The 16,869-nt window shown below is 49.6% G+C and overlaps 1 protein-coding gene across 1 annotated transcript in view; it reads left to right on the forward strand.

Annotated features, from left to right (window-relative positions):
* Positions 1 to 16,869, forward strand: part of LOC149367823 (uncharacterized) — a 105,751-nt gene that overhangs the window by 60,930 nt on the left and 27,952 nt on the right. Inside the window, exon 9 of the mRNA XM_089575338.1 lies at positions 13,252 to 13,402. Coding sequence (XP_089431464.1) covers positions 13,252 to 13,402 — 151 coding nt within the window. The remainder of the gene's footprint in view (positions 1 to 13,251; positions 13,403 to 16,869) is intronic.

The following is a 16,869-nucleotide window of genomic DNA, read 5'->3' on the forward strand; positions in this document are numbered from 1 at the left end:
TTATGATGACGTCATTGTGGCATGAAAGAGAAATAAAATTTCTTTCTGAAGTGCGCTGAATTCAACCCAGGTTGCGAAGCGAACGCGCACCCGTAAGCTACAATACTGCGTTGTTTCCTCGCGAACAAAAATGAATAGTGCATGGTTATACTATACTATATGTGTATGAATATAACTATATAAGTATAGTATACTATGAATAGTACAGACGAATAGATGAAGGATGATTATAGTATATGTGTTGCCTTGCGACTTCCTAATGAGTAGGTGTGTCATTGAAAAGAAAGGGAGAAAATTTAATATAAATTTACAATATAAAACTATGGAGGGCACTTAAGACTGCAGTGAAAGCGAAAGCATCTCATCGTGCGTTCATGTCATCGGTTGTAATCCCTGTCGCGAAGTAGCCTCAAAATTGACGAGCAGCTGTATGCTGTGCGCGACAAGTCGTATGACACCACCCGGAGCGCTGTACGACAAACGGCTTCGTCACTGTTTTTGTACACACTAATACGAAAGCGGCAAAAAAGGGGATGAGAGATCAGCGTTCTTGAGGACCAGTAGATTTGCCACAATCATTAGTCCTTTTGCGGACCTACTGCAAGGGTATAACAGTTGGTTTTCTAGGAAAGGGTTTCGAGAGTTGGTCCCCGGGAGCAGCTGTTTAAGGAAAATAAGAAAACGAACCGTTATTTCTAGCGTAATTTCGAGTGGGATAGTTTGCGTGGCAGCACCGTTTACACTAAACAGCAAGACAGGAAACAGAAATAAGCACATCGCTCCCACGGCACCATGTTTGCCCAAGAGTGTACAAATCTCGGCAACGGAGATCCGTCAGTGTGTGTGTGTGTGTTTGTGTGTGTGTGTGTGTGTGTGTTTGTGTTTGTGTGTGTTTGTGTGTGTGTTTGTGTGTTTGTGTGTGTGTGTGTGTGTTTGTGTGTGTGTGTTTGTGTGTTTGTATGTTTGTGTGTTTGTGTGTTTGTGTGTGTGTGTTTGTGTGTTTGTGTGTGTGTTTGTGTGTTTGTGTGTTTGTGTGTTTGCGTGTTTGCGTGTGTGTGTGCAGGATTGATTGAAGGTGCGATGCACGGTTTCCTCCTGGTATCTGTTGTCTCTCCACTTCGGTGGCTAGACGACTGTTGCGACTCCTTTTTGGGACCATTTCTCGACCTCAATAATGACGGTTGCCAATGGCATTTCATTTAATGGGGCTAGTAAGCCTTTCGCCTTAATAAAAGTAAATAATTGAGAAACGATGCTATCGCATTCAGAGCACGTAAGTAGTCTTAACTGCCCTCCGCAATTTTCTTCATAAAACAGTGATGCCTGGCAATCCTGAATGAAGAACTTTCGAGGCACAAAATAGGCACACCCCTTTGATATGACTAGTTAAAAGTGAAGCTGCTGAATCTTTAGGCATTGTAGGTCGTCTTAAAGTTTTTGCACTTTCATTCTCTCTAGACTTTTTACTTGCACCCGAGCTTCCCGCTGGCCGATTTTAAGTGCTTTCTCACGATTCACAACTTCCAACTTCGAGCAAGCTCGTGTGTTCAGATTATCATTCGCTTGATTTGAAAGCCGTTTTTTGCAGTAATATTACGGTGCAGGTGACCATAGAGTCGGCGTAAAGAACTCACCTTTTGTGCGTTGTGTGCGCGTTACAAGAAGAACGTCGAACAACAATTTTTTCGGGTGCGTTTCGGCTTCATGCTTTTCGGGTTGAGTTTCGACGGCTCCGGAGCGACATTCCGTTGCGATTTGGACGGGCTCGGAGCGCACAGAACCGGTTCAAACGGATTCAAAATTGTTCAGACGAAAAATAAATATTCTTAACGTAGAAGGTTTTCCACGAAACTTATTATCGTGCTGTCTTTTCTGTGGGGCATTGTTAGAAAGCAGTGTTGGCAAATTTGTTGTGTATTCAGTATAGCTTCGTTTTCCGAAAATTACTGTGGTGCGTGCGTGCGTATTTATGGTACATGGCACAAAGCGAGGGAAGCCATTGCCACTCGGTGCTTTATGAGTAGGGTAGTTCCGAAAATTCAATTGAAAAAATTGGAAGACGCTTAAGCTTCACTTTAAAGAATAGAACACGACAGCGTGTTGCAGCGCTGCCAGGAAGTCCACGGAACGCCATCGCCCGTTCAGCTCGACGCCTTGCCCGTGGGAAAGAGCTTTTAACGCAAAGCATTTTTGAGGAGAGGAAATCTCAGTAATTCTCTCACATCTTGGTAGACACCCGAACTCCGCCGTAAGGAAAGGGGGGTAGGTGCGAGTGAAAGAAGAGAGAGAGAAAGAGGTGTCGGAAATGATGGAAACGAAAATCGGATTTGAGGAAAGGAAGTTGTAGTAACTGTCTCACACATCTCGGTGGGCACTTGCAGCCCCGATTATAGGTTAGCGGTTCGAATTCCTGTCACAAGCTCTCTAACCTAACTACTAAGTTTATGCCGCTCGAAAGGCTATCTGGAACGTTCTGTGGCACACCATCTGGAACGTTCTGTGGCACACGGTTGGCATGATACCATTTTTTTCCGACGAGCGGTGCCGGCAACTACAACTATGACTTCCACGGCTTTTCGATCGAACGACCTGTACACGCTGGTGCGTAAACGACTGTGTGGGGGATACTGAAAAAGTGCTATAGAATTACACAGATTAGAGGTCGCGCTCATATTCTCATCCACAACATGTCGTATTAGGAACTCTCGCTCAATATCGCGTTAACACGTGCTGACTGTCATGTCATTTGTTGTTTTTTTTAACCTTAACCCCAGAGCAAGACATATTCGGGTTGTGAGGCATCACACGCGACCGTGGAGTGCTGTCGTGAGGTTACAGATGAGCAGTGGAAGTAGAAATTGAACATGGCCGGGGCACTCAAGCGTGTTTTACATCAGGCCGCAGGGGCGCGAGTGTGTAAGCAACCGGTTTAAGCAGTAATCTGTCAAGTTTGTACGGCTGTGTGCTTGCAACCTCCCCCCCCCCACCCATTATGCTTAGAAACTTGCAGAGACACCCGGCGAACGCGGTAGCCGCATTTCCGTACCGACGAAAGCTTGCACATCCTGGTAGTCCCCCCTCCCCCGAGGGAGCCACATCAAGATCTTTGGCTTCACTTTTCAACAAGATCGCAAGTGTAATGTGTGGCTTAGCCAACTCCTTCAACAACTGAACCAAATTCGCCACATGCTGTCCCATATATCTCGCCAAAAGCATGGACTGAGAGAACACGAACTCTTCGAGTTATAGAAGCACTCGTTTGTTCGAGGGTCATGTACGCTTACCCCTATCAATGCCTCACATCCTCTCAAGTAAGCAAACTGGAGTTCCCATCTACGCCGCAAATGCTCTGATCTCAGACGCCGCCATTTTCAACTCCCTCGAAGAACGCGCAGCAGCACACCACCGAGCCCAGATACACTGTCTCTCTACCTCCGAGCAAGGCAGAAACCTCCTCAGCCTTTCCGGACACACCATTTCTCACCTGTCCCCGATTCAACCATCTGCTCCTCTGTGGAAAAGCCTCCCGCGTCTTACTGTAAAACCCATTCCGCGCCATATTTCTCCCGGCGATAAATACTGGGCGGCTTGAAGCACTCACGAACCATTTACCCGCACTGGGCCACGACACTTACAATACCGATGCCCATATCCTCCAGCACCAAGTTGTTACAGCAGTCGTCGGCCCTCAAAGCACCTCCACACATCTCCACACAGGAGTGCCCTCCTCAACCGTCGCAGAGACTCTGGCAATAGCAGAGGCGATTACACATCACAACCACCTTTCCTCCACCATCACGATACGTACAGACTGTCAGGCTGCCATACGCTCATTCGAATCTCAAAAACTCACTCCCCACATCCTAGACACTTTGCTCCAATACCTGACCGCCCACAATATGCTCCATGTCCGCCTTGAATGGGTTACTGGTCATCAAGGTATACCGGAGAATGAGCTTGCTCAACCTCTGGCCCGTGAAAACATACCATCGGGCCCTCCGACTACCTGGCCAGCCCATTATAATCCCAAGGCAGACCGCGCTAACACTGACCGGACCACCGCGAACACCTTCGCAATTTTCTGCACATGCGACGAACCATTCCCTCACCCTCCCATTTCCTTTACCTTGCCGACACTACTCTAATTCGACAGGCACAAACTAACTCCCTTCTCTGCGAACTGTATTCTCACTATATCCTTCTTAAACCGGGAAATTCCGCCTATCTCGTGTGCGGAGAGCATCCCTCAAACATTCATACATATTGGTTATGCCCCGGCGCCACTAACTCCCCAACCATACCTTCCTCGCACACCGTGGCTCCCTCCTTTCACCTCACGGGGGCCCGTTGGACCGCTCCACCAACCTCTCTGCAGCCCACCCTCTGGCCGCTCCTCGTCGCCCCCATCCGACACATCCAAAGGACACGTGGCCCTACTCCTCCTCTGGCGATAAATAGCGCCCACCAAACGGGCAACTAAGAAGGCTCGGACATGAGGTGAATAATAAAAGTTATCTCTCTCTCTCTCCTGGTAGTCAGTGCAGATAAGGTAAAACCTTGTAGACTAATCCAAGCTGCGACCCAAAAGAATTTTATTTATTTATTAATGCTCCTGGGATTTTTCGCTCATGGCGTCGTTGCAGCGGACACTTAAGCTTCGCCTTAAAGGTGTGGCGCGATAGCTTAACGCGTTAATGCCCATATTTGCAGAAGTCGTCACTCTCTAACATTTATATATTCCTGGGAGTCCTCATAAAATTCTTGGCAAAGATGAGCAGGGGATAAGCGATGCATGACGACTGCCCTTTGATGCCAGGCGCTGCCACCGGTAGCCCTTCTGGAACCATCTTGCTCTTGCTGAGCAACTTCCAGCGACCAAACATTATTTTAACTGCCTTCTGCCACGGTGTCCACTCTGTCATAATTCGGTTTGCAGGTGATGACACCACAAGGTCACGCGACCTACGTGGCCCACTTGCCTCCTAGATTGCTTCTCTGCGGATTTTTCGTGCATTTTTTAGCGAAAGCTACAGTGGCCTACCCTCAGCAATTTCGCTGGTGCCTGAAAGTGAGTGTCGAAAGCGCGCCGACGCCATGGCAACCGGTTTCACCACAGGTTGGCTGTGAGTGACGTCACAGCTGCGCCACCGCGCGTGATGTCAAAGGTGCACCGGCGCCGGCTCCTCAGTCACGCCACATGGGCATGCGCGCGGCGGTGCATGCATACGGGAGGCGATGCGCTCGGTTGTCAGACGCTCGCCATGGAAGAATTGACAGAGGCTTCGGCCGCCGCTAAATGGCAGGCATAGGCAGAAGAAGATCAACTCGCCGGACCCCGAAGTCGTTTCTCGATACTGGGTAGGAGAACGAGCTGAGGAAAGCCAAGCGAGCAGCCGAGACGCCCGAAGAGCGCGAAGAACGGCTAGCCAAGCGGAGACGCTGATATTCAAACACAAACATTTTCGCATTTCTCCAGTGCAGCTGCCTGCAGTGCCCTACAATTTTTTCGCGGATGGTCAAGGATGCCTCCGCCGGATTTTCAGCGCCATGACCTCCTTAACGCTATCACGATAAAGCAATACGCAAACATGTGAAAGGGAAGACTCTAATAAACTCATGATTTCACATAAATCTCGCGTATAAGGGTTGGGAATTACCGAAAGCACATTACAGATGCGCCAATTAACTTCTTTCGTAGACACGTGGCTTCCTTCAGTTTTGTTGACGCTTAGACTGGGTACTAAAATCACACTGTCTAGCACAGACAGCTTTCGACTGGTAAATTGATCGACGTGGTGGCACATCGCGTTGTGCCTGAAAAAAAGAAAAACGTATACCGGTGTACAAAAAAGTGGGGCTGAGCCGAGTCTCGAACCGATTCGGAATGGTTCCTTTGAATCGTTCCGCTTAGGGTTCGTTTGCAAAATGGTGAAAACAATGTGAGTTTGGTTCAGTTCCGGTTTCAGGTTTCGTTCCGGTTCGATACCCTTTTCATCTGGCATATTACGTGAAGCGCGAGAGTGATGGTGAAGACTGTCGTGACACTGGACACTCTTGCAGCGAGCGCCCACCGAAGAAAGCAGCGCAGCGATCCGACCCCGCAGCAGCTTGACAGACCGAAGTCGTGGGCCATGGATTTTTTCAAAACGACTTTGCAGCATGCTTGCGAACCTTGGACCGAAGGAAACAGCTGTACCGCTACAGATATTTAACGACCTGTGGGTCAAGGAGGCTATGCCCTAAGCACGGAAAACTGCTCGTGTGATGCCTGTCTGAAAGTTGTGCAAATCGCCCATTTTTCTTGACAGTTGTCGCCCCGTTAAACTGACGAGCTTCTTAAGATGATTGCGGCTAGGCTTTGTTGGGGTTCTGACAAGGCTGGAGTCTTCTCGGAGTACATGACTGGCTTTTGTAGGCGTCGGTGCACAATGAATGCGATGATTAGCATTGTGACATGCGTGAAAAGCGAGCTAATCCGCCGTAATGTCACCATTGCTCTATTTTTGGTATGAGGTAGGCATTTAACACTGCCAGCCATGTTCATTGCTCCTCAGCTTACTAGACATCGGTGTGAGCGGAAGGCCGTTGCGGGCCTTCAACAGTGATAGAAAAATTTACATGGAGACAACTGAAGCGAAAAGTGCAGAGCACAGCCTGATGTACGGCGTCCCGCAGGGCAGTCTACTCAGCTCTTTTTTTTCTATTGCGTTATGGTAGATCTACCGCCAAGGCTCCTACTTAGTTTGTAGTGTTCTCTGTACGCTGATGATGTCTGCATTTGGGCCTCTGGCCCAGCTGTGGGTTTAACCCAACCACTCTTACGAAATGGCCTAGACGTAATAGACAGTTTTTTTAAACAAAGAGAGACTATGCTTTCGCATGCGAAAACGGCAGTGCTGCCGTTCAGCCGAAAACAGCTAAAGAGTTTCCGTCTCTTAGTGGAGGGCCACCGTTTGGTTACTGTTACACAGCACCGTTTTCTAAGAGTAGTGCTCGAGCGACAACTGTCTTCGGCCGCACACGTCAAAACTCTAGAAGATCAGTTGAGCTCAGTGGTCAATTGCTGGTTCGTCCCGACACTGCGCGCCCTTTCACTAACCACAGAAGAGAGCTTACAGAGGCTGATAGCTAGAGCTCTCCGGGTGTGATTGGTCGCGCCGCAAGCGACTGCTAGCTCTCTAGTTATTGCAGAGGCGCGGCAGCATCCATTTCAAGCCTCTGGCGCTACTGAGACTTGCCGACATAATTTCTGTCCAATGTCCCAACGTGAAAAAAACCCGCTAGGTTCCGGGCTGCAGGATCGTGATGAATGCGAAATTTATGAAATGTTTCTAGAACACCGACAGTATCTTCCATATTATGAGTATTGGACAGGAGATGTAACGTAGCCCCCTTGGCTCCTATTGAACCCTAAGATCGAGTTGTCTGTCCAAGGGATAATTAGAAACCGCCACATGATGGTACTTGCTGCTAACCAGTTAGCTATGTAACAAATATACATGCCGTTTTCTGGTCACATTCTTGTCTATGCTAATGGCTCGTCCTAAATATTCATTGACATCTGCATTGCTAATTCCAAATACGGATGAACGACCAGCAGTTAAACTTGTTCACGGAACAGTGTCAGCTACAGCTGAGATACATGCAATTTATTTGGCACCACACCTCATAAAATCTGTAGACGATTGCGAAGGGCACACGAAATCGTCGAGGTATTTTTGAACATGGTCCGACGACAGCGGTGCATCGGACAGGGGAGCGCCGCGCTTGTCAGCCCAGCGTTGCGCGTGCCCACGTGCGAATGGTGCGTGCGAGGTGATGACAATGAAGAGCGCGGCGAGCACAAGGAGCGGAGAGCTGATGTGTCAGAAAACCGAGGTGTGAAGGAAGACAATGCAGCAGAGGTCGGGCCATTCAAGAGTGGGGGTGGCAGCCGTCAGGCGTTGAGTCCGCGCTGCTGGCGACCTCCCTTGGATCACCGAAGTAAGCCTCATGCGTCCCTTTCAAGTTTGGAGGTGGCAGCCGTTGTATTGAGGGTCTGTGCTTCCTAGAGGCTTCCTTGGAGAGCCTGAATAAGCCTACGCGTTTCGGGACGCCGTCGACGGGTTTTAGTTACGATTCTTCTGCTGCTGCTGCCAAGTTCTTGGGGCGGCTGACTGGAGTCCATCGGTGTTCTCTTGTGTCCCTCTCTGCTCGCGACCACCTCGCTCTGTTCAGCCGCTTGCTTCCGCGCAACGCCAGCGATGCGTCCCAGTTTATCAACCCACGTCCTTGCTGCTAGCAAGGCATCCCCACTTCACCTGGGACGCTCCATATCTGGTCAACTATATTCTTTAATCTGTAGTGTTGTACGCGTGTTGAGTGTATGTTTTCCTTGGTGCTTTCGTTTCGTATTGGCTCCTGTCATTTAAATTATAAATACGGCTTTTGTTTTGTTTTCTTTTATATGTTTGTTGTCTTGATCGATCCTCTTCGAACAGCCTGTTCGAACCTGTTCGATCCCTTTCGGCTGTCCGGGAAGCGTTACCAATTCGCGACAAAGATCCACGTAGATGGGTGATCATCAGCTACTCACAGGCTGCGTTAAAATACCCCGTCAGCGCAAGTTCTGCAGCGTGGAAGAAAATTTTGGTATGCCAAACTTTTAAAGAATTCTCCAAGGGATGAAAGATGCAGCATTTATTAGTCCTTAATGGATACGCGGACACTGCCTTATCGAAGGAAACAGTGAAGCAGAAGCTGTGGCCAGGCAAGCTCACGCTATTCTTTCAAATCTGGCCTTCCATTTACAGAATGTGAAAGAATGTGGTTGCAGGCAAATATAACTTTTAATCTTTATACAACTAACCCGCACTCAAGCTTTACAGTTCCAATATCATTCAAGTGAAGTCTAGAAACTCATTCATCGCTTACTACTGGGTAGAGCTTACACGAATCACTTTCTACAGAGAGTTGAGAATTCAGGCAATCCACCATGTGGATGTGTTCCCAAGGATAAGCATGTGCCTCATCTGCTACTGGACCTCCCAGAATATGACACTGTTAGGACACTACCGAAGAGGGACTTGCCCACCCTTGATAAAAGGCCTTTCGGTCTTAAAGTGTATTAGGTCCATGGCTCACAGATACGCTACAAAAACAGTGATTATATCACTGAAATGTTTCCTAGAGGCGATAATATATGCTTCTATTGTGAATATGATGCATGTGTTATCGCTATTTTTGCTGCTCTTTAATGTCCTGGCAATCATATTGTCAAGAAAGATAGGGCGACACGTCGCTAACCAGGAGAACACGGCAGCCAGCCAGCGCGAGACACTTCAACGTCTTCCTCGTCAAGCGCCACCTGAGAACACCAGGTGGCATTACTCCCCCTCCCAAAAAAAAAGAGAAAAATATAAAAGCGAGGCTGGAGAACGAGCAATGAAAGGGAAAAAAATCCAACAGCACAAGCACACAAAAAATGTACAAGGGAGGTGGGCGAAGGTGTCCCACGCGACAACTAGCGGAACACTGAGCGTACTGCCTATCACCGCGTGAAGTTCAGCTTCATGCGGACTACGTGCACAACCTCAGAGCGGGGTGGGCGACGCTGAGGCTGCACAGTCCCGTCAGGAAGAACTTCGTAGGTCACTTCTGTTATGCGCCGCAAAACTCGGTAAGGCCCAAAGTGACGGCACATCAGTTTTTCAGACAAGCCTGGGCGGCGTACCGGGGTCCACACCCAAACTTGGTCACCGGGACGGTATTCGACGTGCCAATGACGGAGGTTGTAGCGGCGCGCATCCGTGCTCTGCTGCCGCTGAATGTGAAGACGGGCAAGTTGACGTGCTTCCTCGGCGCGCTGAGCGAACTGCGCGGCGTCTCGCGTGAGTGGGTGGTCATCAGTGCAGCATGGAAGCATGGCATCCAGCATCGTCTGAACGTCACGTCCGTACACCATACGAAATGGTGTAAAGCGGGTCGTGTCCTGGGTGGCCGTGTTGTAAGCGTATGTGACGTACGGGAGAATCTCGTCCCAGGTTTTGTGCTGCGAGTCTATGTACATTGCGATCATGTCGGCGATCGTTCTGTTGAGTCTCTGTGTGAGCCCGTTCGTCTCTGGGTGATAGGCAGTAGTTTTGCAATGACTCGTGTGACTGAGCTCGAACACGTCGCGCATGGGCTGTGCCGTAAACCCCGTACCTCGATCAGTGATTACGTGGGACGGTGCACCATGACGCAGCACGATTTGTTGCATAAAAAACTGGGCAATCTCAGATGACGTGCCACGCTGCACGCCTTAGTTTCCGCATACCTTGTTAAATAGTCGGTCGCGACTATGCTCCGTTTATGACCGGCGGATGACACAGGCAATGGGCCCAGAAGATCGATGCCGACTTGATCAAACAGCGTCCGAGGCGGTTCAATAGGTTGGAGCAAACCCGCTGGCTTGAGAGCCTAAGCCAACTATACCTTGCAGAATCCACGACCGCCCAAACCATTCCATGGCAGTCAGCTCGAAGACGTCGAAGACTGGCTGGTCGAGTTTGAACGCGTCGCCTCGTTCAACCAATGGGACGATGCCGCCAAGCTTCGAAACGTCTTCTTCAGTCTGGAGGATGGTGCACCTACCTGGTACGAGAACCGACAAGACGCCTTAACATCATGGCACGAGTTCCGCCGACGCCTCCTGGAGACCTACATCAGCACAGATCGTCGAGAACGGGCTGAACCGGCTTTGCTGTCTCGTATTCAGATGCCGAACGAGACTGTCACCATGTACGTGGAGGACGTGACCCGGCTTTTCCGGCAAGCTGACCCGGCCATGCCCGGGGAGAAAAAGGTGCGCCGCCTCATGCGCGGCGTTAAAGAACACCTGTTCGCTGGCCTTGTGCGCAGTCCACCAGGGACTGTTGCTCAGTTTCTCACGGAAACGGTCACGATGGAGAAGATGCTCCTGCGGCGGTCTACCACCTACGACCGGCCGGTACTCGCCGCTTCACTCACAGAGCAGCTTCCTGCCTTCGGGGCTAACCCTGATCTTCTCCGCGACCTGATCCGCTCCGTTGTGCGCGAAGAGCTCCAGATGCTTTTCGGTGCTCCCCTGCCGACGGCCGGCTCTGTCGCTAGCCTCGTCCGAGAAGAAGTTCAAGCCTTGAGACCTTCGTTCCCGTCGGTTGACCCGTCGCCTTTTCCCACGTAGTACCGTCGGCCAACGTATACTGAAGCCCTGCGACGTCCTGCGCCCTCTTCGGCGCAGTTTCCTCCGTCCAATCAGGGCTCACTGTTTTCCGCAAACCCCGATCCATACATCGACAACCGACGATCGCCGCAGCGGAAGACGGAACTGTGGCGTGCACCAGATCGGCGCCGTCTGTGCTTTCACTGCGGGGAACCAGGTCATCTGTATCGCCAGTGCCTGTATCGACAGCTTGGCCTGCAGGGTTTCCATGTCGACACACCGCGCACCTCCACCAAAATATGTCACGGAAGATAGGGCGACACGTCGCTAACCAGCAGAACACGGCAGCCAGCCAGCGCGAGACACTTAAACGTCTTCCTCGTCAAGCGCCACCTAAGAACACCAGGTGGCAATATATATCTGTTTCTCTTATATATCTGATGTGGCCGATCTTCACGGTCAGCTTTTGATATCATGAATTAGTAGTTTTTGTACCACTTACTGTGATTACCACATAGTCTTTCTTATAGTATACGCTCATCTTACGTGACTGGGTAATATGATTACATATAGATGAGTTTTCTCTTTTATATAAGCATTTCTAACGTGTCCATTGGTATTATCTGTCTTGTGGATTGTGTATCTTGTAGCTTTGTTTTGTTGAGCATTATGTCGCCAGTATAAGTTTTTTTCTTCAGTTATGTGCACAGTAGTAGCCGGCGGCATAATCAGGCGCCAACATCTCCTTTTATTCTTCGTACAAAAGCTAGCGCAAAACACGACACACACAAGAAAGGTAGAGAGGACAACGCGCTGTCGATGTCAGTAAACAATAATAGGAGTTTAAAGACCCCGCGGAGTGGTACAGCACTATAAGCGGTGGTGTGCATAAGAATATATATAAGGCGTGTGATCGCAGCGGTTCCCTAGTGGTTTAATATTCGCCTCGCATGCGGGAGGTGTGGGGTTCGATCCCCAGTGCCTCCGGGTACCCACCGGTGATACAATGGGCAAAATCATCCCCTGTCCTGGTGCTCGGCTTAATCACGGTTAAATCCTTGGGAAATGGGTCCCTGACCACACCTTGAGCGAACGAAAATACCTTGTGTCATGGCGTTCTTTGGCTGCAGATACCCTTGCGCCTTAAAAATTCACTATCACATCTAAAGCGTGTAAAATTGCAGCAAGTTCATTAATGTCCAAATCATAACTTTTTAACTATCACTGTTAATATCCTTGTACGTTGAAATCTTAGTTGCCCATCTTAGGTAGTATCAGAATCAGTTTTTAGGTTTGTGCAAATGCCAATCACATCACCGCTGCACCGCAAGGAATTTTTGGACCGCGCTCACGTGAAATTGAAACCCTACGGCCTGAAATAGCGCTGGCCCCGCCTATGAGCGCATGTCCCGGAGTGGCGAGATTGTCAGTCCCGAGCGGGCAGAGAAGATATCACTGGCGTTAAAGTGTAGGTCACGCACGTAAGCGTCTCTAGTGCCCTCAGGGCCGCGGCCTCGGAATTTCATATACTACAGCGGCGACGACAACATTTGAAAAATTCTCAATTTCATGCAGCTTTTACCCATGGTGGGCTACGGCCCTCTCAATGAATGTGCAGCCTAATGGCAATAATTAAAAAGTTATTTATTTACAATTAGGTAACAACCATACTTCACAGTATTGTCATGCACAGCACTGCTACCAACGCTGTGCCGAAGTAAGCGCTGCTGTAAATGAAAAGACAATATGGAAAAACTGGTGACGCTATAAGGTCTAACACCCAGCATAAGCAGTCTTATTCAGCAGTGACATGTGCCACAGAGGGCCACGAATGCCGTTAGGCAATCAGAATTTGCCCCAGCGGCACCTCCTTCCCAGGTGCGAGCCATGCATTGAAGCTTTATGAGCAGTAGACATATCGAAAGGCAGATGTAGTAGAGAGAGGGTAGGCAGACGGTTGCTTAGAATCACAAAGTGAAAGGCACATAGAAATTTGTACAAATTACATAGGGAGTGGATGCTGATTGTCAATGTGCTGCTTGAGAAAAGTTTTCTCCGGGGCTGATTTCGGTGTTGTTGACGTGTAGGAGGCTCCAGTTCATCCCGCATTTGCTCGTTGTGTATGGCCACTACCCGTTCGGCGACAACACGGCCGAAAACTGCGCCGTCATGCCTCCCACCCGGTTATCGGCGGTTCTCTTACCAGCACAGTTCCGAGGGAGCTACCTCTATGACCTGGTAAGTCAGTGCTAAATTGAAGACAGACGTTACTCGCCTTTCTCGACAAGATGATACTGGCATACATTCAAAAGTCCGAAAAGATCATGGCTTGACTTGGACGTTTCTCACACCAGTGTAGTCCTTTTCTTGCTGTACATGGTCCTCGGCTGCTGACAGGAAAGACGAGGGTTGGATCCTGATTGCGGCGGTCGAATTTCGTTTGAGGCGAAATTCTAGAGGCCCGTGTACTGTGCGATGTTAGCGGACGTTAAAGAACCCCAAGTCGTCGAAATTTCCGGAGCCCTTCAATACGGCGTTCCTTACAGCCTGAGATGCTTGGGACCCCCATAAATGAACAGAAACATCTCATTGCGGTCGGATAAATTGTCCTCTAATGCGGCATCCACAACTTGCATCCCACGTGCAACAGTCGGCCTCTCATGACGCATCGTTCAAACATTGACGCTGACCGTCGACGGTGAATGTGTCTTTCATATAGATTGTTGGTTTGGTTTTTGTTTCGTTTGTGGATTCTGACGTCCCAAAGCGAGTAAGGCTATGCTAGACACCGTAGTGGAGGGCTCCGGAAATTTCAGCTACCTGGGGTTCTGTAACGTGCACTGACACCACACAGTACAGGGGCCTCTCGACTTTCGCATCCATCGAAATTTGACCACCGCGGCCGGGATCAACCCGCTGCTTTCGGGTCAGCAGCCGAGTGCCATAACTGTCTGAATGATAATCTCTAGGAAGAGTGCGCTGTACGAGTCCGCGCAGGCAACTATTCTGGGTATCCATTCACGGATTTCTTTATTGGACTGAAGCCATGATTAAATCTAGCAAAATGATAAAATGTATAAAATTAAATGTTAAATTGTGTACCTTTGCGGCTAACACTGCAAAACAATACAACAACCGTAAATTTACTCCAAGACCATTCTCAGATATGGTGAGCGGCTTTGGCGTCATGCGACAGAAAATTCCGAGAGATAAAAGAACTCATATTTCTTCCGGAAGCTTAGCTTTTGTGAAATTATTTCGCGCCTCCTTCGGTTACCAAGAAACTTAGCAGTTTGTTTTGTGAACAGTCTTAGGGACAACCCAGATTCTCTGCTCACAACAGGAAAATGCGCAGTTATGAACAAATGGTGTCGCTTAGGCAGGACGACTTCGTACGTCCGCAAGTGCGATGTGGCCCCCAGACCTTTAGCTCACTGCATAACAGTACCCAATAGTGGCTTCCGGTCACTGATAGCTTCAAATGTTCGGCGCCACACGCACTGTCTTAATTTTGTGTCTCCAAACACGAGGGCTAACTCTTCTTTGTCTAAGTGGCTGTAGTTTCTTTCTGCAGCTGCCAGACTTCGAAGCGCAAAAGCACTCGGACGCTCCTCCCCTAACGTCTCGCGCTGTGCCAACATTGCCCTAAGCACATAGGGAAAGGCGCACGGAATCAGCACAGTCGGCCTTGAAGGGTCGAGTTGTGCTGAAACTCTAGCTGATGTGTACAAGTCTTTGCTTTTCCGGAATGCTTGCTCTTCAGGCGGCCACCACCGCCGGTTCCTGCCTCCAGGGATGGGTTCAGGGGTGCACACTGGAGAAATCTGGCATAAACAGTCTATAAAAGCTGATCAATCCCAAGTAGCTCTGTTGCTCCTTCATATGCCGAGGGACTGCTGTGGCCATCACGCCTTCTTTCTTGGTTGGATTCGGTTGAAGACGAGCTGCACCGATGACATGCCGGAGATACCACACATTAGGTACCAGGAACTAGCATTTAGAAAGCTACAGCCGCAGCTAAGCTCTCCTCAGTCACTCCAAAACTCGGTACACATTAGCTCAATGGCCGCTGTCGTTGGCGGCCTTGACCAGTATATCGTCAAAGTGTACTTTGATATGGTCAAGATTGTGTAGAAGGTTCTCCATCTCATTCTGAAACAAAGCCCGGGCTGACGACACCCAAAGCGGAAGTCGGAGGAAGTGGTAAAAGCCGTTCGGCTTGCATATGGTAACAAATTTTGAGAGCCTTCGTGTAGCTTGACCTGCTGGTACGCACGTCTCAGGTCGAGCTTTGCAAACTGAGCTCCCACTGTCAGCCTCGCAAGGATCTCCCTGAAGTCGCCGAGCACGTGAACACCGCCATCCCGATTTACTATGGGGAGAAGGGCGCGGCTGATTCGGATGTATTCGCAGGTCGGATGACTTTCACGTTCCATCCTCTGCAGCTGCTCGGCACCTGCCTCGTAGCTCGAATGGGACGACTCGCGGTCTGAAAAATTGTAGCTTAGCACCCTCTTACACGGAAATCTGGGCGGTCACGGCGCCTACTCCTCCAAAAATATTCCGTGCAATTCACTCGCCGATTCTTCCTTGGACGTTGTCACATTGACTGCTTCTGTCTTGCCGATTCCTAGCTGAAAATCCATCATCCAACTTCTTCCGAACAGCGTACGACACGGGCCCTTCACGAAACCCCAAGGCAGCACACACTACTTTTCGCCGAGCTCCACGCGAACTTGCCCACCACCCATTTCGTGTCACCGAAAAATCCTCACAGCTAAACCTCCGATGGTTCCAGCGTTGCCGAAGCAAACAGCCCCGCAAACTTCCTCTTGGTGATAGTTTGCACACTGGCGCCGGTATCCATGTACAATGTCACCCCATTGACGGAAACTTCAACACGCATTGGCTCAGGCCTGGCCGCTTTTAAGCGTCCATAGGTCGCACGGGCCCAGCTTCTCCAGCCTGTAATGCAGACCCACCACCTCGTGGTCCAGATTATGGACAAGTCTCGGCCCTTTCACAAACTCACTTTTTCAGTCTGTGAAGTGCTTTCGCTCACCAAGACATTTCTTTCTTCTGATTCCGCTCGTAATTTGTTCCCGTAGCATCGCCTCATGAAACGATGCGAACTTGTAGTCATTGACAAGATTCTTCACTGATGCGATGGAGTCACTGACTGGCTTGTTCTGAGCGTCGAAAATCGCAGTCAAGGTGGTGTCGGTACGTTTTGTAGGAGCGAGCACGCTCCGCAGCAGCGGCTACGTTTCTGAACCACAACACTTCAGAAACACAGCCTTATTCTTCGTCTCAGCGATGTCTTTCGCAGTGAAGTACAGTTCCACGCGCGTTCGCGATAATCGGTACAATCCCACGTACCCAGGTCGAATGGTTCCACCTTCACGACAGGAATGGCTGATACAAACAGGACAGATATGACGGACACGTACAAGATTTAACGCTCGTCGTCATTCGTGCTGAACCGCACTAGGAACATTGCCCGGCGAGAATGAAGAACAACAAGCTAGTCAGAGCCATACAACCCACTGGCCAGCCCATTCATTGATGCGCGCCGGCATTTGAACAATAAAAATTACATATCTCCTCCTTTATTTCTGATGGTTTTTATCTTACTCACAGGAATGTGTGCTGATTAGCGTGGACCCGACCACGCATGTGAAGGGTGCCGACCGAGGCCAAGAGGT

The sequence above is a fragment of the Amblyomma mixtum genome, chromosome 1, assembly GCF_055824585.1.
Source record: "Amblyomma mixtum isolate Tamu chromosome 1, ASM5582458v1, whole genome shotgun sequence".
NCBI classification, from domain to species: domain Eukaryota; kingdom Metazoa; phylum Arthropoda; class Arachnida; order Ixodida; family Ixodidae; genus Amblyomma; species Amblyomma mixtum.